This window comes from Ptychodera flava, chromosome 14 (genome assembly GCF_041260155.1).
Source record: "Ptychodera flava strain L36383 chromosome 14, AS_Pfla_20210202, whole genome shotgun sequence".
Taxonomy (NCBI): Eukaryota; Metazoa; Hemichordata; class Enteropneusta; family Ptychoderidae; genus Ptychodera; species Ptychodera flava.
In genome coordinates this window covers 38886550-38911149 of record NC_091941.1, presented here as the reverse complement: position 1 = coordinate 38911149, position 24600 = coordinate 38886550, and the positions used below count along the sequence as shown (strand labels likewise).

The following is a 24600-nucleotide window of genomic DNA, read 5'->3' as shown; positions in this document are numbered from 1 at the left end:
ATGTCGGAAGTCCTTCAAAGTCTCTCATAAAAGGTGTCCATCAAAAGTCTAATCTGTTTATGGCATACAGGAATTGATGTTATTATTTGAATAAGTGTAATTTAGTGATAATGTGCAAACATTTTGTTGTGGTTGTATTTTGAGTAAGCATACAGTGATTGTAGTGCAGAAGGGGATTTCAATAATAATACCAGCTGTCATCAAAATAATGGAGTTTTATTAATAGACATAAAAACATACATAATTGTTCATCATGATTAATTTTTTTGTAAAATAAATGATACTCTATATGAAATGATAGAATTAAATTCATTTTAAAATACTATTCTGATAAAAATGTTTCAGTCGGTCTAAATGTAAACAGCAACAATTATCAGCTATGACACTGTGTTGAATCTTGGACGTGAGTAAATTTAAATAGTCTGTTGATGTAATTCTTTAATCTCAAAGCAGGTTCACAATCTGCATTCCATGTTCTATTTTCCATTGTTGAAATGACTACAGATGCAGAGCTGTAACTGGTCCTCTTGCTATGTTGTGGCTGTTGCTGTCTTTGATTGGAGACATCGGTAGTCCTTTTGTCTTGCTTTTCTCAATACTGAAAATGAAGTGATACATGTAAATGTTTGGATTTGCTGATGGTAGTCAACCTTAGTACATTTGGAAAGAGTCTGTACTGCATTTTAGCATTGAATTGTATTGAATAAAACAAAAATATTGTAAAACCTTGAAATCTTGTTAAAATATTTTACAATATTCAGTAGATGAATTATTAGGCACATCTATTTGTCACTTCAATTTATGTGTTATACTTCATTTGCTCCATCTGTTACTATGGTAATAGGCCAGATGCCACACCTTGGCAAACTTGAAACAGCTGTTAATGTCGCATGGCTGAAATATAACTTTAACAAAGTTTAGTGAAATAATTGTATCAAATCTTACATTTCAATTGAAGTTAATCAAGATTTTCCAACATGAAAAAATGACTTGTACAAATTGACCAATGTTGGCTATAGCAACGTGTTTTTTAATAAAATATAATGAAATGATTATTGAGGGTTCTGTTACTTACCTTTGTTTTGGTGAAAACATGTCAGTCAGTTTAAGTTGTTTGGAATGTTGCGTGTTTTCATCGCTGGATTTGCGTTTCCTTGTCTTCTTACTGAGACCTGACATTTTACATTTGTTTGGTAAATTCTTTGATCCTGTGCAAGCATCAAAGAAAGAGTTGGTTTAGTATTAGAATCATACATGTACATTCCATTCAAGCAACTTCATGCAAACTACAAATGTCATTTTATTATTTGTTGTTGAAAATTTGGACCACTTTTTCTTGTTACCAAACTGTACACAGAAACTAAACTGTAAGATTTTATTTTTGTGTTTCTTAAAAGGTAAGTTGATCAAGTTGTGTCACTGAATGAACTGGAAAACAGTATTAGAACAAGTCAAACACATTTTTCATTGTCAAATACATAAACTGTCTTGGAAAACCGTCATAATAATAGAATATTCATATTTGAAGATACTTTGTCTTACCTTGTTTATTCGATGTTGCTATTTTTGCAGATAAGCCGGAACATCTGGTCTATAATATAAACATGATCACATTTATTATTCTTTGTATAGAATTACATGCTGACAGCTTCCGCTCTCACAACATTAAACAATCAATTCTGTGCACTACTTTAAATTGCCAACAAGTCTCCTTAATTTCTGTATTTCATCACTAGTAGTACTATGTAATGACTTCTACTCTAAAAAAGCAGCTCATACTTTAGCACCACAATTATCCTAGAATGTTTTAGAAAGTCACCTTTTTACAATTTATACGGCATTATTCATAATTTCGTTGATTTTGGTAACACAGGTTTATGAGTACTGTTATAATATTGTTCTTTTTGCAAGCTTCATATGTACGTCATCATTTTCTGCAAGGTCTGCAGTTAATCTTTATCATAAATATAAAAGAACATTTTGTGATAAATTCATGTTGACATACCCCTTTCATGCTGCTTTGTGAAGAGTTGAGTGAACTTTGGCTGCATATGAAAGCATCATCATCATCATCATCATCATCATCAATCTCCACATAGACTTTGTCAGTCAGTGTCTCTCTGCTCAGCCCTTGAGGTAACACTGATGTTGACGTGTTCTTGACATTGACAGTTTTAATAGGAGAGTTACTATCACACAAGCTGTCATTGTCATTGATGACATCATTACCACTGTGACCTTTGACACCTGCAATGACTTGATCACCCCTATCAACATTGTCTTCATCCATATCGGTTGATTTTGACATCTTGACACTTTTAAACTGTCCGTTCACAGAAGGTGAGTTAGTCAGCATTGACACAAGAGTTGTGTCACAGGATGAAGTTTGCTTTTTGTCAAGATTAAACTTTGCTTGTACACTTTGGTTCCATCTGAAATGGTTCAGTCTTTGAAAGCCACTAGACTTTGACGAATGTTGACCATTTTTTTCACTTACAACAATTCCGTTAACACAAGAATCTGCTACTTTTGTTTCGGACACACTATTGTCACAGTGTTTCAATTTCAGGACTTCCATTTCACTTTGTGTATCTCTCATTTCTGAGTCAGCATCACCATTTTCCACACATCTATTCTGAACACTATCACTTGTCTCTCTATCCTTTAGCAATTTTGAGGAACTTTTGTATTCAAATTTATCCCGTAAAGTTCTGTGAATTTTTTCTTCTCCCACTTTGCATGTTTCAGGGTCTGTAGTTGATTCATCGTCATCTTGGATTTCTCCATTCACATGGTCTTGTTTGTCATACTCTACCATTGCACTGTACAGCTCACTTTTCATTCTGGGTTTCTCAGCAGAATCAGAGTCACTGGCTTTGTTACCACTGCTGACAAAAAATCTGAAAGAAAAGAAAACAGATAAGACCACACCCATTTCTTCTCTTCATTACTTTGATTCCTATTTCTGATTCTGTTTTGATGTTTGATTTTGTTGGTTTTGCAATAGATCAAATATCTTGATTAGCCAAGGTAAACCCATGTTACGACACTCGTAGTGCAAGCCTAGGGAAGAAGGCAGGCATCAGATAAGAAAAAGAATATCTGATGATCTACAATTGTAGTGTATAGGTCTCTAAGTGTTTGTAAGTTCCATTGAGACCCATAATGATACTTATAACATGTAATGTATACATCAGGATGTATACTTGAATGATGCACTGTTCAAGATGATCCTCTTCATACCAAGTCCTTGTAAACAGATCAGCATTGATAACAATGGGTTTAGACTAAACCATGGTGGTGAACAGGCTAAACCATGGTGGTGAACAGGCTAAACCATGGTGGTGAACAGGCTAAACCATGGTGGTGAACAGGCTAAACCATGGTGGTGAACAGGCTAAACCATGGTGGTGAACAGGCTAAACCATGGTGGTGAACAGGCTAAACCATGGTGGTGAACAGGCTAAACCATGGTGGTGAACAGGCTAAACCCATGGTGGTGAACAGGTTAAACCATGGTGGTGAACAGGCTAAACCATGGTGGTGAACAGGCTAAACCATGGTGGTGAACAGGTTAAACCATGGTGGTGAACAGGCTAAACCATGGTGGTGAACAGGCTAAACCATGGTGGTGAACAGGTTAAACCATGGTGGTGAACAGGCTAAACCATGGTGGTGAACAGGCTAAACCATGGTGGTGAACAGGCTAAACCATGGTGGTGAACAGGCTAAACCATGGTGGTGAACAGGCTAAACCATGGTGGTGAACAGGCTAAAAGGGGCAAGATATCAGCTTATCTCTGCATAATTGATTCACTGAACACAAATTTCAAATACCAACAAAGGACTAACACAATTTAAATAGTCCATGTAAACAAGTAGTGAGGATGGAACCAAGGATAGAGGATTGCCATCTTTACTAATTTAACTTGTAACTTGCCTGCTAGTTTCAGTATTATTTTCTTGCAGGAGTTCCTGTCTTCTCTCAGATGTCATCCTTTTTGTGGCAAATTTGTTGAGTATTTTCCTCTGTGGACTTGGACTTATCTTTTTGTTCCCATTCTGATCATCAGATGATGGTGATACACTTTTCTTCTTCATCACTGGTTTATACTGAGATTTCAGTTCATCGTCATGTATCGCTTCATTCTCCATTTCTCTGTTAGCTGATGGAACAAGCAGAAATATATTGTCATTCTGAATATTCTATGATCATGTTTGAAGGCACATGTTTTCAAGTTGATACAATTTAGTGAACTCTCAAATCTGCTTCCATTTTTACTGCAATGTCAACAAATTATAAAACTATTCTATGTAGGGTAAGGCTGGAGTAAGTAAATTCTTTTTATATTGCATCTGCGCATGGGTAGGTTATCACAGTCTTTGGGGGCAGCACACAGACTTGATGTAAAACAGTACCTTCTAGAAGTACCCAGTATCAGGAATGTGCATGATGTATGAGAAAACTGTCAATTCAGAGAAAATGCTTTTGTGTTGATTTGTGCAAGTGTTTTTAACTGCTTACCTGCCTACCGTTTGGATTTTTGAGTGGAAGCAAACAAAGAATTAACTAAGTACTTTTCCTAACAAAATGAGTTTTGTTGTGTGCCTGGTATCTGCTACTGACATCTCAAAAAAAAATACAAATTCAAGTTTCCACCAACAAGCACTAGCAAACATTAAAATCAAAACATTCACATTGAGAGAATTGATTGGGATTCTATATATGATTTACCCAATAAAATGGAATTTGTAAGACTGTAACTTTATGAAAAAAAGTACAAACATCTAAATATTCAACTTGGCTTCTGTGATTGGAAAGTTTAGGAAGAAAAAGAATCTAAATTCTTACCAGTCTGAGGGAGCACTTTTCTCTCAGGTTTATTTGATGATTTCCATGGAGTGGACTTGACGGCAACTTCCTTTCCTTTGGTAGATGGTCTGGTCTCTGTTTCTGTATTCTTCACTGAATGTTTACCCAGTGGTTTGTAATCTTTGTGCCAAACACTCAGCAAATGAGATGCCGTGTCCTTCTTCACAGGCTGAATACATAAAAATTGGCAACATTTGTAACATTTATAACATTTGTAACATTTGCAACATTTGTAACATTTATAACATTTGTAACATTTGCAACATTTGTACTGCCTGTTTAATTCTGATCAAATAACATAACTCAGTGTTCCAAAAATTACACACAAGCGATGATTTCATCACTCTATCAGCCTACATGGTCTGTCCAGTAGACTCTTACACTCCCTTGTTGGGTATACACTTGACCCATCACTTCAACAGTATGCCCTCTTAATTTAATGATTTCTGAACTTTCTGAGTCAATTAGGAATTTCAAGCAATCTCCAGTGAATCAGCTCTATACTAATAAGTGTGATGTGTATAACATTTCTTTTACGAAAGTTTTTTCTTGTGTCAGAGGTGCATTAACTGAGTCAAAGGGCATTTCCACAGACAACAACATGTACTAGCTTGTGCAAAGTACTGTGATACTATGATGTCAGCTGGCTAAAGTCCTTCAACACATGTGGAGCGATAGACTTGGTTCAAGTCAGTGAATTTAAAAAATAATAAAATCATTTATAATAGTTTCTCTTGAGTCTCCCCTATTTCGTACAAACCTTTTCGGAATTTGGTAGCCCAGGCCAGGTTTTCCCGGCGATTGAATGCGATACATTTGAGTCTGCGCAGTATAGTGAGTTAGTTTCTACCGGATTCACCAACTTGGACTTCTTGCGAAGTACGGCGGCTAGACGGACTGTGTACACAGTGACGTCAAGCAAATACAAAATGATTGACAGCTCCAGCCATTATTCTGGCCAATAAGGAGAACGCATGAACTTAGTGTTAGTGGCGTCTAATACGTCCCTTTTGCTAGGCCTCCGAATTTCGCATGGAACAAGCTGCTTGACAACTTCTTCTTTCCATCCTTGAATAACTGGCGATGATTATCGCATTTTGCAACATGGGCCCCACAAACAACACAGATATTTTCACACGTTTTCGGTGATACAACAAAGGTCCTGCTGACTTGTGGGAGTGATCGCACTCGACATTTTGTCAACAATGCCATGCGAGTTTTGTGCACGTCTCGCTTGGGGTCATATTAGGTAACTCCTCCCAATATGTAAACTTTAGTGATATCATCGTATGAATTATATATAATTAAACAAAAACGTCATCTAATGAATAATTTATAGCAACGCAAACCCTGCAAGAAAGCCAAGTCTGTGATTGCGGGTGAAACTCCCCTGTATAGCATTCACCCGACTCAATGCATCCACTCCACTCACGCGCGCGTTTCACATGAAAGCAAAATACAAATCATTGTGTTCACTCCACTCAAACATTCACAAATCACAGACTTGAACCAAGTCTAGTTGAGGGACTGTGCCTTGCTTCAGTTGCATCAGCTCTCGAAGCCTGGCTATGTTTGTCCTGACCACTGAGGGCGCATATGCGTATGGTAGGGAGTTCAAGGTGTTGAAGATGCCAGGCTGTCAAGAAAAATATCAGGTGCAGCCAACGAGGCTATTCATCGGAAAAGCTATTCCAGGAACAATTTTTGAGGGCAGGGGAAATTTTAATTTTGCTAGGCGGGGGGACATGTTTTTAGGTGGTAGGGGAGCAAATTTTAGGGGTTTTTTGTAGGGCAGGGCCGATATCGGTTGATTGTCCTGGGTACAGGGCTTGGCGAAAAACTTTTTGAGGGGAATTGTTTCCAGGGCAGGGGAAATTGGCAAGTTTTTTTTCGCCACAGGGTGAGGGAGCTTCAAAAATTCACAGTGGGGAAGGGAAACAGGCAAAAATATGTGGGGAGAGGGTGAAAATGAAGTTTGAGTATGGGAGGGTAAGTCGAAAAATTTTCTGTGGGAGGGCAAATTATGAACAGCTAATTAATTACCCTCTTGACTTAAAATTAGTCAGTTCACATTATTTGTCATGCACAATATATCTTATTATAGTAAGCACCTTTTTAAAAGTGCATTGTTCGTTGGCTGCACCTGAAATATGGCAGAATGGACAATGGATAAACTCAACAAAAATGAAATCGCAACTAACGGTGTTGACATAAACAAATAGTATTTTTGGTTACTACTCTCTGTAAATCTTTTCATCCCTAATTCCCTGTAAACAGGTCCAAATGGTCCGGGCAAAACAGTAAGGCTGAAAGTTTTAAATCAGAACCTGCATCCTGCATACATGCCTGGACTGCTGTCACTGTGGCTTTTCAAAGCAATACAATGAATTGTGATGTAACACTGCACAACATGTCTGTCAACAGAATAACTAGCTGTCATTATGAATACACGTTAAGCAAGTAACAATGAAAACAGATCATAAATGTCTAACAACATTACAATGACAATGGCAATTAAAAGACAAATAAAAAAGTCACAATTGCTGGTGATGCCTGGCACAATATCTCTAAAACCATTTTGTGATCAGCATTTTTAGAGTCAAAGTAAGCAGTCCATCCACTAAAGGTATGTACAAGTTTTGAATTCATTGTTTGTTTCTTGAATGAATTTCACTGAATATTCTTCCACAATATTGAGTATTATAAAAACTGTAATCAGGAAATTCATACTATACAGGAAATTCATACTATACATATATTTAACTCTCAAGCTCAGAGAAAACCATAGATTCAATTATTGTCGCCTCAATCATGAAAAGTACATTTTTTATACTTCTTCAAATATCTGAATATGTGTAATTATTTCCATGTCAAACATGAACTGTAAATCCTTGTTGTGATATTTAACGTTCACTTTATTTGTACATGTTTAAGCACATTGGCAGTACTTTGTACAGCAAAACACAGTAACTGCGCACATTCCAATAAAGTATGGTGTACATACACCATTCAATTTATCACGGCATCATTTCCAAGTGACAACCATTTCTGACGGTGCCACAGAATGCAGACCAAACAATTCCTTGTAAGCAACCGTCAATTATTAAACTCTGTTTATTAAAAGATTAATACAAATACCCAATTGCCCATTAATATGACCATGTCTTGGTCAAACTTTGGTAGACAGTCTACTCCAATGGCTTGTATGGTCAATTTGATTTGGTCATTTGAAAAAGTGGTTATCTCCAGTGAATGAAATACACCTAATGACTGGAGTAAAATGAATATTCATGGTACAGAATTGACATGCTGAATTACCTGATGAGAGTTTGGTGTGTAATTATCCATAGATTGCATAGAGTGTACATCAAGGTTACCAAGTGAAAGCTGTAAAGCTAATTTGTCCGGTAAATGTCTTGAGTTCAAGGGTTAAGGAAAAATTGATCAGACTCATACTGCGTTGTCTCTTCTAAATATAATTAACACAATGGTTGACACTAAAACTCCCTTCCAATCCTATTTGATGCCTACATTAAACCCGTTACCTAAGCAATTGGTACTCTAATCCAATGATTGTCTTGTGAGCAATAACAACCACATCCTCTCAACAGCTGATCCCTAGTCCATCCTCTATCATTCTCGATTGCTGCCTAATCCAATGCTATCATTGGTAATCTGACAGTTTACTGATATCAATGATATATATACCTGTAATATTGTGCATACTATGATACTGTGAACAGAGTTTATGAACAGATTATGTAGGCTTGCATGGTTTTCAGTCATTTTCCAATACCATTACATATATGGATATATAGCAACAGTGCTTTTATTATGATGAAACTGTGACAAGGATACTCTCCGGCATATTCCAAATCTTGTGGATTAATCCCTTCTGGATATGGATGTAGTGGTACAACTTTCCTTTGGATAGGATCAAATGCCAGCTGGTAAAGGAAAGTGTTGTTAGCTCTGATAAATCCATCTATGTATTCCTTAGGTACAACCAGGTTTGTCTTCAAATACTGGCCAAGTCGCTTTAATACCTATTGTGTCAGAGACAGAATGCCACATGAAATATTCACAACGTGTAACGATATAGAGAAATTGATGTTATTGATTACTGTGTTATAGATTGTGAATAATATCCTGGTAGTATGAGTAGCTCTGGTATCAAAAACAGGAGAAAGGAGACAGATGTCCCTCTGCTTGAACGTTGTAAGTACATGTAGCTTTTGGTCAATTTCTGATTCAATTTCTAAACTCTTTGAGTCAACCTACGATTATTTTGAAGTTTCTTTAAGTCAGCCCAATACAACTTACTAGACAGGTACAATTATGGATGTCAAAGGGAACACTTAAGTCCATGGTGTATAAGATTGGTTTAGAGGGCACTGATTACACATTGACAGTTATTGTCAGCAATTTGGAAGGGGTGCAATATCACAGAATACAGGAAGAAAACACAAATGTCTAATTGACATTCTTTGTGTGATTTTTGATTCTGAAGCTAAAATCATTTGAGGAATTTATACCTGAGTTACATCTGGAGTAGTTGCAAGGTGGAAAACTTTCCAAGCTTTCTTCAGTCCAATGTTAGGAAGGGATGCTAGATAGTCACAGCCAGCTAAGATGCACATGTATCGAAATTTATCAAAGTCATATCGACCTCCCATCTTCATAACTTGACTGAACTTAGACTTGTCAATTTCTAGTCCATTGCCATTTAAATCCATTTTGAACATGACCTGTGAGAATAAGAGGTCATGAATGAGGATTTCACCAATAATGGAATGATGTACATGTACCAGTAATAAAGTATTCCATATCTCAATGATGGAATTTTACACTTTGACTCAAACTTTACAGAAGGAAACTATTGGTACTCTCTTTCATACTTCGGAACATAAGGGGTCACTGTGCACATTCTTATGTCAGCAAAACATGATACCACTAATTTATTAACACTTAAAACGGGCTACCATTCTCTCTGTTAACTCACATCATTGGTTTCCATAAAAACAATTGTTCTGCATTTTTTCAAACTGAGTACACACAAACTGTAGCGTGAAAAATGAATTATATGAAATTATGTCCAGACATCTCTTCTGCGATCCACTCTCCTGTGAGAGAATCTTTCATAATTTCTCTGAGATTTTCCAACAAGCTAATGATGGAACATAGCTACCATTTGTCAGAGTGTTGGCAAATTCACACAGTAAATGTATAGGCAAGGGTCACTACTTTCTTTTCATGGCATCATTATAGAAACTGTCAAGAGTAAATTCACACTGATTTACAAGACAAGTATGGCAGTGTAGTTCAAACCTTATCACATCCAAATGCTGTCAAGTCTGAATCTTCTGTAATCACACACTGAGCAATACCAATTCTGTTCAGATATGCCAGCTGGGCATCCGCTTCATAAGGAGCCACAATGCAATCAACTCCCAGACTCCTTGCAGCCTTGCAGAGAGAAACAAGAAGCATGCAAAGGTCATTGATGTCATGATATGACACCTGTGAAACAACTTGTGTCAATCTGCAGTAGTGTTTCATGCACAGCACAAGGAAACTCCAGCATCACATTGCACAAGGTTAGATTTTCCGTTTATCAATTGAATGTAGAATACAGATATTGATATTCATAATCTGGAAAAATAAACAATTTCAAAGCTTACCTTCATGACATCTGATGCCATCTTGGATGTTATGTTAATGCATTTAGTAAAACAATCCCTGGCTTCACTCACTTTACCTTCTCTGAGAAACTGCTTCCCCTTAGCATGGTTTGTTTCTCTGCGTCTACATGAACAAAGTTGGATGCAACATTGAACATTAATTCAGCCATCTCTAAGCAATATACATTGCACTTTCTTTTGCGGTTCTGTGGTTGACATTCATAGTTCTATGCAGCAAAGCACTGATGAATCACAATTGATACCAGAGAGAATTTTGGTGTTATGAAAATCTCAGGGCTGAAATGGGGTTTTACTGTAGGTTATCCAAAGATTACAAACTATCTATTAGTGTTTTGGGCAACATATGCATATTACTGGTTAGTCCATATCTTGAAAAGGATATAGTTTGAATTAGGTTGCAGGGCATTTGAATTCAACAATGATTGTAGAATGCATGATGATTGTAAAGCCTCATTTAAGTTAACCAGGTATTACCTGGTATTCCTACTACTATAAAATGGGCTTTAAGTACATTCAACTGTCTGGTACTGTATTATGCTATCACTTGCTGCCTAGATATTCAGTCAATAGTACAGGTAGACCACATTCTAGCATTAGATAATGGTTGACAGTCAGTGTTTTGCCCAGAGTGCGTTCTTGCGTCTTTTGACGCAAAATTAGCAACAATGTCCCGCAAAAATACCGGACATGGGTCACAGGGACGCACTAAAATCAGGGCTAGAATTGTAAGTCCAGCGTCCACAGAGAGACTACTTAGCTAATAGCTACCAAATTACATACTTGATAGCCCGTACAGTTATTGCTTCTCTATTGAGACAATGAAACATTTAAAATTTAGTCTATTTTTTTCGTCACAATGTAAACACTATTGGAAAATCAGTTAGTTTGTTACAGTTTACGATTCAGGGTATGAGCAAGGCGATGTGCGTCCACTGAGCCCTGCAGGCTTGGGGACAGACTCAAATACCAGGCCACGTACGATCCCGATAACCAGGCAATGATTTCGGAAGCGGAAGGCTTGTAAAAAGAACAACAAACTTTTCACAAAGCAAATTTTATTGACCACCAACTTTGAATGAAACTTTAACTTGTAAATACATGTTTATGCTAGTACAGTGAAGTACGGAGAATCAAATTTTCAGTCACTATATAGGCTACTAGCCCGGGCACATGGCATCAAACGGAATTGACTGTACGTGTATTTTGGTGTACTGGAAGCTCATGACTTCACCTAAAAATATCATCAACCCCACAATTTTGTTGAAAAACTATATCCCTGACTTTCAAAGTAGTAATTTGCCTTAAATTTCCCCAGAAGGAATCTCATACAACAACTCTCCGATCGTCTGCAGGCCAGAGAGATCGAGGTCACCATGCTGAATTCCTTATATAGTCAAGACCCCCTAGCTCGATTGTAGCTGATCTTAACAAGAACCACCTAGCTTGTCAAAACAGCTTTATGGCAATGTGCTACTGCTATCATGAGGATCAAGGAGTTCTATTTTGTTTTCAAACTTTATTTTTTGCAATTTTCAGGGAAAATTGTCAGTCATTGGAGCAATTATAAAAAAAAAAAGAAGAGAACTTTATAGCAGTAATGATAAAAACCCAGGTTACAATGTGCATCAAACTATTGTCTTCAACCACTTCTAGTTCTGGAGTCATAAGCGTAATGAAACATCTTCTTTATTTCTGTTAAACACATGTAATGCAGTCACTGGCAAGAATCACCATAAAAGAAAAATGTGCATGAAATTGATTTTATCATGATGATGTTTTTTACAATTCGAAACTGTAAATACAACGACTTTAAAATGACTTTGCCACAAACCATTATAGGAGACGTCCAGCAATATTAATTTTAAAATGAATGTATACCTTTCTGCCTTGGTGACTTGACTTTGCTTTGCGTTCTTCGCTCACACATTGACCCCTATTGTAACTGAGTGTCCCCCTATTTTGACAATCATGGGACACAGTGTCCCACCTTTACAATTCCTGGGCAAAACACTGCTATTGCAATGTATTCGATATTTAAGGCGTGGTGTTTACAAAAGCCATGTAAAGCTGTGTTTCAACACGATTTGGAGACTACCATATTCTGTGAATCTTTTCTAGATCGTAAAAGAGCTAAAGAGAAATGGAAAACTTTATACAATGAAATAAAATATACATAAAAAAAAAAAAAAAAAAAAAAAAAAAAAAAAAAATATTGTAATGATGTATACTGGTATAGGCTGAAACTATCAACCAGTGTTTTGCCCAGGAATTGTAAAGGTGGGACACTGTGTCCCATGATTGTCAAAATAGGGGGACACTCAGTTACAATAGGGGTCAATGTGTGAGCGAAGAACGCAAAGCAAAGTCAAGTCACCAAGGCAGAAAGGTATACATTCATTTTAAAATTAATATTGCTGGACGTCTCCTATAATGGTTTGTGGCAAAGTCATTTTAACGTCGTTGTATTTACAGTTTCGAATTGTAAAAAACATCATCATGATAAAATCAATTTCATGCACATTTTTCTTTTATGGTGATTCTTGCCAGTGACTGCATTACATGTGTTTAACAGAAATAAAGAAGATGTTCATTACGCTTATGACTCCAGAACTAGAAGTGGTTGAAGACAATAGTTTGATGCACATTGTAACCTGGTTTTTTTTATTACTGCTATAAAGTTCTCTTCTTTTTTATAATTGCTCCAATGACTGACAATTTTCCCTGAAAATTGCAAAAAATAAAGTTTGAAAACAAATCTAGAACTCCTTGATCCTCATGATAGCAATAGCACATTGCCATAAAGCTGTTTTGACAAGCTAGGTGGTTCTTGTTAAGATCAGCTACAATCGAGCTAGGGGGTCTTGACTATATAAGGAATTCAGCATGGTGACCTCGATCTCTCTGGCCTGCAGACGATCGGAGAGTTGTATGAGATTCCTTCTGGGGAAATTTAAGGCAAATTACTACTTTGAAAGTCAGGGATATAGTGTTTCAACAAAATTGTGGGGTTGATGATATTTTTAGGTGAAGTCATGAGCTTCCAGTACACCAAATACACGTACAGTCAATTCCGTTTGATGCCATGTGCCCGGGCTAGTATTATAGTGACTGAAAATTTGATTCTCCGTACTTCACTGTACTAGCATAAACATGTATTTACAAGTTAAAGTTTCATTCAAAGTTGGTGGTCAATAAAATTTGCTTTGTGAAAAGTTTGTTGTTCTTTTTACAAGCCTTCCGCTTCCGAAATCATTGCCTGGTTATCGGGATCGTACGTGGCCTGGTATTTGAGTCTGTCCCCAAGGCTGCAGGGCTCAGTGGACGCACATCGCCTTGCTCATACCCTGAATCGTAAACTGTAACAGACTAACTGATTTTCCAATAGTGTTTACATTGTGACGAAAAAAATAGACTAAATTTTAAATGTTTCATTGTCTCAATAGAGAAGCAATAACTGTACGGGCTATCAAGTATGTAATTTGGTAGCTATTAGCTAAGTAGTCTCTCTGTGGACGCTGGACTTACAATTCTAGCCCTGATTTTAGTGCGTCCCTGTGACCCATGTCCGGTATTTTTGCGGGACATTGTTGCTAATTTTGCGTCAAAAGACGCAAGAACGCACTCTGGGCAAAACACTGCAATAGTGATCAAATGTGTCACCGCCTTGTTTGGCATGCCGACAATCAATGATCGCATATTGATTATGGGATCAATGTCAAAATGTCTGCTGATAAGAAGTCTAACCTCATTCCAAAAGGACTGAACTTTAATACAGTGAAAGAAAATATGTACTTGGTTCTCTGTCACGTGGCAAAAAGCACAAAATGGAGAAGTGCGTATTTTCCATTTGAATAGTTTTAGACCACAAGGCAAAATACAATGTATAAATTTAAAAACAAAATTACACAGTTTTCTATCAAAGGAACATCTACTGCACCTTGTTTCCCATATATTATTCCATTTACATTCTGCAAATTGCATGTCTTGGACCACATAGCCTCCACATACGATTTCTTTATTTTGTATTGAAGCAAGTCAAGATAGAAAGACTTAGTTGTAAAATTAACAAAAATATTTCTATTGAGTGTAAAATTTCGAGAGGGTTTGGTATTTTCACTTAGCAGTGTAATCCAGGGTTTCATTGCATTTTTAAACAAAAAAAGCTCATTTACATAATTACGTTTGTTAACAATTATATTTATAATTTTCTGCATATCTATTTTCTTCCCAGTAATAACATCTTTTACAAACAAAATTCCAGATTTAATCCACTCCGGGAAAAAAAGAGTTTTATTTTTATACCTTATAAACTGGTTAGACCAGATTACTTGTTGCAGCAATGACGTCACGGAATTAGGCTTTTCAATTTTACCTTCAAAAGATTCGTGTAGATAAAGGATCATTTCTCTATAAAATGTTGGCAGAGAACCAGTACAAGGACAATCTACTGGTTTTGTAAAGTTGCTGTAGAAACTGATTACATCAAGGTTATTTTTACATAAATAAAAATTAGGAATAAAAATCCAACTTGGTTGTATGCTATCCAATAATGTACAGTTTTTATCTTTCAAGAAACGTTTCGCCCAAGATGCTTTGAGTGCTTTATACTGAGTCAAAATGTCAGTCATTTTAAGACCGTCATTACAATATTTCAGTAAAAGGCAGAGAATTGAATGTTTGACTTACTGTCTGCGAGCCTTTTCAACGCCTTCTTTGGATGCTAAATTGCGGCCATCAAATACCAGGATTGGTTTCACTTTCATTGACAGTAACATATTGACATATTTCAACACATACCTAACATATCTGAAAAACATAAAGACACATTAAGTTTAAAACTAGAAAAAGTAAATCAGTTTCTGCACATATATTTTGCTGACTTGGCAATATGTAATACATATAACACTGTTGATTTCAACTGTAAACTCCTTGGTACCATATTACGGTATTTTATTTAGGGTATAATTCACCTGTCAATGAATGATTTTAATAAATTGATTGACAAATAGAGGGAAACTGAAGTTGCAATTGTTTTTTCCATCACATTTCTTCTGTGGAGACCTCAGCTTCATAGAATTCCAGTTGAAATGGACAAATTATTCTTAAAAACCTCAGAAATGGCCATAGTATGTCTAGTCTATCTTAATGAACTCTGACAACTCATTGTTTGTAGTTGTAGATATCCTCTACCAACCATTTGCTGATTATAAAACAATGAAACTTTAAGAAATCTTGAGAAAACTTTGGCATCATGCTGAAATCGAATAATGTCAATAACCTTACACTGACAAAAGTACTATATAAAGGCCATCCCCTTGGTCCATGGTAACTATGGCAACATGTGAGATAGCCATAAAGCTTAGCCATTTATCTGGCCTATCCTTCACTAATAACCAGGAAAATCAAAAAGGATATTGGCCAGAATGTGTTTTAATGACTGGTTTTGGCAGATTGGAATAAAGCAACAACCAATTAATCCACTTTATTAAGTTGACATGCATGTTTCCTGGTATGTTATACCACTACATCTGCATTAATTACAATTTTTGCATTTTGCCTAAACGTTCTGTCATTGCAATTCATTACAATATGTCAAGATGTATGAAAAACATCTTGGAAATTTAGATTAGAAAAAGACTCACTGATCAGTTTCTTCTCCTTTGGCAAGCTGCATGGCACAAGCAAAGGCACCTTTGTGTAGCCAGCAATAGGTATCCACAGCCACTGTGTAACCAGCATATTTCTTTATATTTGTCTGTTCTGTTGCATCCTTCAGAAATGGTAGCAAACCCTGTATACCCATGGCATAGTATTATACTGAAAGTGTGATAGGAATTGAAATGCATTAAACTTAATAATATTTTTGGTAAGTTGAGCATTACTGAGCAACCATTTGACTCTGTAGACGACCTTCAGGATATTCAGAATTTAACAGTTGTTTTTGCTAAAGTTTTGGAAGATAGGTAAACTTCTGTTGTCCTTTAGTTCAACTGTATTTATATTCTCAGGGTAGCCTCTGGGAAACCCCGTCAAACCTAAAGGTGTAACACAACAGCTATTGAATCTGATGAGTAACTGTAAGTCTCTAAACAGGCCAACAAGTCATTATAAGTCATGACAAAAGTGTAAAAAATAATGTTATTGGTTCATTTACTATTCTGAATATACATGATAATGATCAGTTGATCAGGCAGTTCCAGTACAGACCCTCGGAAATAGGGTCCATAGTTATAGCTGTAGCATATTAACTATAGTAAGGCGCGGTCACGATATGCATCGGTAGTTTCTCTGAACAGTATTTTGTGTATTTTGTGTAGGTCTGAATGTACTATCGGAGTGGATCCACTATAGGCCAGACGAGTGCTCGAGCGCTAATGAAACACCAGCACTTATATAAATAACCATACTGTACGCGTAGTACTTGAAGTTGCAAGAAAAAGTCACTTTAGAGTTTGGTCGTGTAGATTCAAGGTAGGTATATTAAAGTACTTTCATTGTATTATACTTACGAGATACAGCAACTTTTATAAATTTCCCGCGAGCTGGCTTTAACATCTCGTTACGGACGAGACTATATCGTAGTTGTAGGTGCGAGATGATATTTGGTGGCGTTGTATAGTAGCCACGAAGCAGAAATGGCGAATCCCACTGACTATAAGCCACAGCAGCATTACCCTGTTTCGGCAAAAGAGTTCGAACCAATACCCGTTACAAGTGGCTCAGACTGGCAACATGCAGATCCTCAATACAGTACGGGTTTGCATGATCACAGAATGGGGCAACCTCCCAGAGGAGAGGCTGAGCTCAGCTTTGTTTCTCCCGTGGGCGAAACCGGTGAGTTGGGTACATAAACATCATCTTGACTTGACAAGCCAACCCGGAGATGCCAACCCGTGCATTGGACAGTGTTAGGGTAGAGTAATCGTTACCATGGACTAACTGAATTTGTTTTCGGAACAACGATTCCAAGGACGAAGTTGAACTTTACTCCGAGTCATGACGATTAAAAACGTAGAGATAATTTATCCTAACCATTACATTACCACTATCACAAATTCAATACGGTTGAGGTCGCATGTCAAGATACATGCGTGACATAGATAGATTGTGCTTCAGTTCATAGAGTAGGTGGCAACATTTTTCGATGGGATCTCTCTAAATCATGGCGTTACTAGCCATGCTCTGAATGCTTGGAATATTCACAAAGGAAGCTTCGATGTACATTATACTGTTTTTCAGTGCAAGGTAGATATGCGTCTTGCTCAACCTGGTTCTGACATTTGTGGATGTGTGAAGTGCTTGTTAACACTTTTTCGATAATATTCCTCCATCATATTGGTCATCAACTGAGTAAATTTTCTGTTGTGTAAATCTGATAATAAACTTCGGTCTTTAAATGTGCAAAAAAGGATACTTGTAAATAAATTTTTGTTCTATCTTACTTATGATTTTGTTCTGTCTTGTGATCAGCTGCTGCATTAAAGGGCCAATAATGGTAACGTTTGATAATTTTGTCACCATTTTTGTTTTGAAAGGCAACCATAATTTCTTGTTCTACTCCCCAAGGCATATTGATATACACAGTGTTCAGCTTGTCAACTGAGCTCATATTTGTGAAAAACTGCATTGTTATTGTTAACAAGTGACTTCTGGTCCAGACTAGAAGTCAAATGAGACAATAACAATGCATTTTACACATACAGACGCAAAGCTGATGAGCTAAATAGTGGGTGTTTCAGCATTCTTTGGGGAATAGAAAAAGAGGTTACAATAAAAATGATGAAAAAATCATCAAGTTAGCATTACAGACCTTTTAAGGTCCTGTGATGCACACATGGTGATGTACACTTTATACTGTTTGTAAGTGTTCCTTGTAATACCATAAGAAGTACTATCTGAGAAAGGGAAAGCTCCTCATCTCCTGTCTATAGGTATACATCTAAAAGCAAATTTGACTAACATGGCTGTTTATGATTTTTTCCCTTCTTTGTAGTTTTGCATTCTGAAAAAATAAAAATAAGGTAATAAATCAATGAAAAATCAACCACTTGCACACTGGAGGAAGAGAATCAACAGCAGTTATTGATACCTCCAGATATTTCCTTAGTAGTGTATAACATAACGGATAATACTTATTTTTCAAAACCTTATGGTTAGAAATCAGCTTCTGTCCTTAAAAGGTTATGTGCATAATGTTGTGAATGCCAACAGCTGGGCAAGTGAACCATAAACTAAGATACCAGACCTGTACACAGATAATTGTACACCTCATGGTATTCTGTTTGTGAGAACCATATTGTTGAAAGGGCATTGAACTCTCTGTGCATCATGTTGAAAATGTGGAAATTTGTTTGTATGTTGGTGTAATACTTTACTCTGAGTAATATGAATGCTGTTATTATGAACAGCTGCTGTTCAAACTGCCTGAATGTAAATGAGAGCTCCAAACAAAATTAGTGATTTGACACAAAATGAATACCCAATCAAGGTTACTTCATTGAACTTTTAAATATGTACATATTCTGTCAGTCATTTGACATGTGGAATAAAATCAATACATGAAAAATTGAGCAACAAAATATTAAAATTCACAATCTTCATGTTTGAGCATTGCCACCTGTTACCAAATTATTTGCATAATCCAAATGGTGTTGGCAAGGTTTGTGATTCAGTCATTTCACCATGAGAAGATACCATTTACAAACAGCACGGCAATTGGGAAGAATCTATGGTTTGAAAGCCTGTTTCACCAACTCTTTAGATTTGTACTTGTAGATATTTCCAGTTAATTCTGCAATGTTGGCTGAAGCTTATTTGTAGGGAGACAGACTCTTCAGGCAAACAGTAATTGAAGTTCTGATTTTGTTTTGTGTAAACCTGCAGCCCAATCTGACCTTAGTGGCTCTCTTGACGTACCTAAAGAGGCCAGGCTTGATTTTGGACAGAGTTACTCCCAGAAAGGATCCGGAATTTCATCAGTGGACGGAGGGATGACGTCTCAATTCTTGGACCGGAAAGGATTTGGGTGGCTGATGGAGGTGGAAGAAGAGGATTTAGATGATGAGCGGCCATTGCTGTGAGTAACTGATGTTTTGTGATTGTAATATGGAGCCCTGCATTTACTAAGTTGGAAACATCTGTGTTTGTTTGTCATGTGAATATTGTAATCTTCCTTGAAATCCTCTCTAATTGCTCACAAATCTGATTTGTATAAGTTGGAAAATGTTGTGTTGTCAGCTAGACTTCAATTTGTTACTTCTTCTTTAATTTCAGGGAGGAGTTGGACATTGACTGTCATGATATCTACTACAAACTACGATGTGTATTGTTTCCTTGTCCACAGCTTGGCTTCAAGCGCAAAGTTCTCCGAGAGAATCCTGATTTTTGGGGACCTCTCCTGGTTGTCATTATATTTTCGTTAATCTCAGTGTATGGACAGTTTAGGGTAAGTGTACTTTCAGTACATTAGTGTTGCAAAATCAGTGCAGAAAGTTCATTATCATTAAAATCCAGAGCAATAATTTTAATGAATCTGAATGTGAAGAAGACTGAAAGGTAGAGTGAATTGATGTTCTGAGTGAGCAAAGCCAAAGATAGATGTAGGTGGAATTGTGATGTGGTCTGTTTCCGAAACAGAAGACAATATCCACGTAGGAAAACTGGCAAGGAAACCAATATGACTTAAATGTGCAGTATAATTATTTAATTTGTAACACAAAGTTTTTAGATGTTAAATTTTCCTGGTGAAGTAAAGTAACATGGTTTTGAATCAACTCTGTGTCAAACAGAAATAATGAAATATTGTTATCCTTAATCTAATGTGTTGGGTAAATTCAGACATTCCACAATGTTGGCTCATTCAGGCCTTGTTATTTTCTGGAATTTTAACCATTTTCCTGCTTAGTCCTTGCATATAATGAGAGAAAGCCAAGTTAAATGCACTTCCCAATAGTGAGTCACAAGTATAATTTGATATTTCAAAAATGAAATATCCACATTGAGACTAATTGCCAGTGAACAGACGACATATAAAATCAAATAGAACTGTGAAAGAAAGCGTATCCCTGCAAGTTCATAGTAAATTAAGCAGACTTGACTAAATTTTGTCTTGCTATGGTCAACTTTACTCCCAGAGAGAAAAAAATGAAGTGTCTGTTTTACCAAATCAAGGTCATATATCTTTATCAAAACTCTGAATTTTACAAAAACTAGACACACCGTGATGTTATACATTTTTCATCCCAATGCAGGTTGTATCGTGGATTATTACAATTTGGATATTTGGTTCTCTCATTATTTTCATGTTGGCAAGAGTCCTCGGTGGTGAGGTGAGTCTGCAAATGTATACATAGATAGATATTGCATGGCACACAGCCTAGCTACTATAAAGTAACATACAGAGAGACAGGTAAATTTCCCAGAATATCTTGGCCAGCAAAGAGACAAACAATGAAACATGGAATAACTGACTGACCAACAAGTCCACAGCCATGTTACATTGACAAACTTTATCAATAAATAAATGAGGAAAACAACGTTCATAAGTAATGCTGGATGAGTAACAATAGTCAAGTACTTCCATTTGTTTTTACTTTGGAAATATTTGTTTGCTTAAAGTATTAAAACTCATTTTTGCAGTTTGCAAGTATAATCATTATGATTTTATACACAATTGATGGGATTCGTCAATGTTTTTTATTCATGATCAGGTGACTTATTCACAGTGCCTTGGTGTGATTGGCTACTCCTTACTCCCTCTTATCGTCACGGGAACAGTGATACCAGTAGTCTACTCATTTTACTATCTCTGCTATCTGGTCAAGGTAGGTACTTTTACCTTTTACTATCTCTGCTATCTGGTCAAGGTAGGTACTTTTACTATCTCTGCTATCTGGTCAAGGTAGGTACTTTTACATTTTACTATCTCTGCTATCTGGTCAAGGTAGGTACTTTTACATTTTACTATCTCTGCTATCTGGTCAAGGTAGGTACTTTTACTATCTGTGCTATCTGGTCAAGGTAGGTACTTTTACTATCTGTGCTATCTGGTCAAGGTAGGTACTTTTACTATCTGTGCTATCTGGTCAAGGTAGGTACTTTTACTATCTGTGCTATCTGGTCAAGGTAGGTACTTTTACTATCTGTGCTATCTGGTCAAGGTAGGTACTTTTACCTTTTACTATCTCTGCTATCTGGTCAAGGTAGGTACTTTTACTATCTCTGCTATCTGGTCAAGGTAGGTACTTTACCTTACTATCTCTGCTATCTGGTCAAGGTAGGTACTTTTACTTTATGAATGTTTTCCTGTGACCTGTATTGGTAATCACTGTGTCATCAATGCAGTACTATCTCGGCTATCTGGTTAAGGTAGGTACTTTTACATTTTACTATCTCTGCTATCTGGTCAAGGTAGGTACTTTTACTTTATAAATGTTTTCCTGTGACCTGTATTGGTAATCACTGTGTCATCAATGCAGTACCAACTCTATTTTCAAATATGTTTCCAAAGCACTTCATGTGTTCATCCCTTCTCATGGAAATAAGGATTTTATCCGCACTGTTAAGTGTGTGTACATTGTAGTGTTCAAAGCTGCACTACAATTATGGACATATTAGTTTAAATGAAGAAACAACAGCAAGCCACGTTTTCATTTCTAAGTCATGTTGGCACTGCGTGAATTAATCATTTTATTTGAACAGATCTTGTAGAATGTGGCACAATGTCTGCAGTGCACTGGATGTAGTCAAGGCATTGATACAAATTATTCTCTATATTTTATTGCAGATTCTTGGTATTTTTTGGGCGGCTTATAGTGCTGGATCTCTACTTATACAGGATGAACTTCAACACAAAAAACCTCTCCTTATTTATCCAGTCTTTCTTCTTTATGTGTATTTCTTTTCATTATATTCTGGAGCATAGATATTTGGATCTTCAGTTTTATGTATTATATCACTTCAATAGTTTTCACAGGCAAAGTGTTAACTTATTTACTAGTGAGTTTTCAGCTTCAAAAACTCATTTATCTTGCAAGATGTAAATGCAGATAGGAAATTTTATTTTTCGCAGATGTTTCAAAGATTTTTATCATTGTAAGTTGTTGTGATATGGACTGTGTATTTGTATAAGTGCAAAAGACATTTGATAGACTACCTGGAGAACCATATTTAGGTTTCATCTCTCGGAAATCTAATATATTGTACAGCTAGGTAAATACTTCTGAGGGAAATATTTCTGAAAACTGTAGATGATCGGATAAGTAAAATTGTCTCTGGGCTGTCCCTCTCTCTTTCTCTTTCTCTCTTGCTCTCTTTCAAAGTGAATTGTAGCAAGATCTTAGAGCAGGGTCATTCATAGAAGTGTTTGTGATTTGATGTTACGAACAGTACACACTGCTAACTTGCTGTCACATTGTTACTCATGTAATTCTTAAGACTTAGACATGGCACAGAGGTTGACTGTCCCTGTTTTTTGTTTGGGTATATCTTTTGTTTCACATTGAAAGAAAATAGAGTGTAGCATACTTTGCTCAATGTCTTCACTGGAAAGCATCATCAAATCAAAACCGTAATTTCAGAGTAGTTTAATACTTTGCTCATTATGTGAAGTAGAAAGTTTCCAAGATTGAATGCTGATCTAAAGAATGGTTTTTGACTGATGCCCTGACATTGCAACATGATGAAGTTGACTACAAGGAAAAACGAAAAAACTTAAAAAGCGTTCTCAGAAATGCTTATTCTTGTAAGACTCCTTCTCTTTGTCCATGATTAAAAAGCAATTGTATATTCATTTATGTAATAATATTTTGTACATGATCATTACAATGACGTATATAGACAATATACAACTTCCTTCTTGCAGATTACAAAATAAGTTTCAATGCATGTTATGTAGGTGACCATCATAAACTATACAAACACTAGAAACAATTATGTGATTTCACACTATTACAATTTTAAATAAAACTTTATTTATACAAAAATACTCAGTGTGTGTGTATGAGCTCCAAAGTACATGTTCTGCTTGGGTTCTACAAATCAGTGTGAGGCATAAATTATTTTCATAAAGTTTTTAGCAGACTTCACTCTGTCAATCTTCTTCTGTCCACAGTTCAAAGATCATCTAGCCTGGCAATGCTTATGACCTTGTCTTGCACATTTAAACATGTAATTCACAAATAGATGTGACATACTCATTCTCAGAAATATCCTATCCTAGTTCTATACATTGTAGATATCATAGCCAATGATCTCATAATTCAGAAAGTGATTTAATCCTACTTGGCACAAACATACAGCACTGAAGCAGCACTGAAGTCAAATAAGCAGTATTTAAACCAATTTTAAGCTTTTGCAAAATTTCATTTTGAAATTATGTGATCTGTGATCATACTTCATACTCCGTGTTTTTGCGTGTGTGTGTGCGTGCGTGTTTTTTTGTTACGAATTTCCATATACAATAAAGAACCATTAAAGGGTTGTATATGTGTTCATATTTGTCAATAAAGAACAGTGTTTCGTTTGTTTTTCTACACATATAGTCAATAAATGATACTTTAAAAAGTTTCTAATACAATCCCATATATGAATACTCACTTTTTCTAATCACTCACAAAGTGATTATTTACAGAGAGTGGTGGGCACACATTAGTGCTTACTCCTCATGGCAAAGGTAGGGTAGAATTTATTTCATATATGGGATTGTCTTAGAAACTTTTTAAAGTGTCATTTATTGACTATAGTTGTAAACAGTTGCTGTTCTTTATTGACAAATATGAACACAAATACAACTCTTTATTGGTTCTTTATATATATATGGAAATAGTCATATGTAACTAACAAATAAACACATTCACTTAAAACAGACAAACAAACAAACAAGGAGCCTGAGGCCCCTATGCTTTGATATGCTTGAAAACATGTCATTTACATCTACAACGATTTAATATTCTATTGCATTGCCTACAAAGACAGTGAAAACATAAGTCACAGTCCCCTGTCGTCTATTCGGCTCTGCGTCTATGC

The 24600-nt window shown here is 36.2% G+C and overlaps 2 protein-coding genes across 5 annotated transcripts; one reads left to right on the top strand and one right to left on the bottom strand.

Moving 5' to 3' along the window:
- Positions 1-195: 195 nt before the first annotated feature.
- Positions 196-17221, bottom strand: LOC139150418 (exonuclease 1-like). 2 transcript variants are annotated; one of them, XM_070722781.1, is made up of 14 exons: positions 17085-17221; positions 16218-16392; positions 15262-15381; positions 10555-10678; positions 10202-10339; positions 9409-9621; positions 8732-8919; positions 8192-8288; positions 4853-5042; positions 3941-4166; positions 2006-2900; positions 1543-1591; positions 1076-1208; positions 196-604 (listed from the first exon to the last, which is right to left on the bottom strand). In XM_070722781.1, exons 2-14 carry the CDS (start codon positions 16376-16378, stop codon positions 499-501), a joined length of 2640 nt encoding a protein of 879 aa, XP_070578882.1. In that variant the 5' UTR covers positions 16379-16392; positions 17085-17221; the 3' UTR covers positions 196-498. The 2 variants fall into 2 exon arrangements, with proteins under 2 accessions (XP_070578882.1, XP_070578883.1); XM_070722782.1 differs by having other exon boundaries at positions 196-598; positions 17085-17220.
- Positions 7464-23558, top strand: LOC139150419 (protein YIPF4-like). Of its 3 annotated transcripts, XM_070722784.1 has the most exons (7): positions 7464-7499; positions 9008-9091; positions 19459-19651; positions 19849-20020; positions 20826-20903; positions 21285-21398; positions 22361-23558. In XM_070722784.1, exons 2-7 carry the CDS (start codon positions 9031-9033, stop codon positions 22496-22498), a joined length of 756 nt encoding a protein of 251 aa, XP_070578885.1. In that variant the 5' UTR covers positions 7464-7499; positions 9008-9030; the 3' UTR covers positions 22499-23558. The 3 variants fall into 3 exon arrangements, with proteins under 3 accessions (XP_070578885.1, XP_070578884.1, XP_070578886.1); XM_070722783.1 differs by lacking the exons at positions 7464-7499; positions 9008-9091 and adding an exon at positions 17211-17409; XM_070722785.1 differs by lacking the exons at positions 7464-7499; positions 9008-9091 and adding an exon at positions 19241-19306.
- Positions 23559-24600: the final 1042 nt, after the last annotated feature.

Excerpts from the sequence above, each read along its gene's own strand:
- LOC139150419 (XM_070722783.1), top strand. The coding sequence starts at position 17,211 with ATGGCGAATCCCACTGACTATAAGCCACAGCAGCATTACCCTGTTTCG. Across the intron at positions 19,652-19,848 it reads GATGATGAGCGGCCATTGCT|GGAGGAGTTGGACATTGACT; the intron begins GTGAGTAACTGA and ends CTTTAATTTCAG. Across the intron at positions 20,021-20,825 it reads CAGTGTATGGACAGTTTAGG|GTTGTATCGTGGATTATTAC; the intron begins GTAAGTGTACTT and ends ATCCCAATGCAG.
- LOC139150418 (XM_070722781.1), bottom strand. The coding sequence starts at position 16,378 with ATGGGTATACAGGGTTTGCTACCATTTCTGAAGGATGCAACAGAACAG. Across the intron at positions 9,622-10,201 it reads CAGCATTTGGATGTGATAAG|GTCATGTTCAAAATGGATTT; the intron begins GTTTGAACTACA and ends TTATTCTCACAG. Across the intron at positions 8,289-8,731 it reads GATTTGGAATATGCCGGAGA|ACATTTACCGGACAAATTAG; the intron begins GTATCCTTGTCA and ends CTTGAACTCAAG.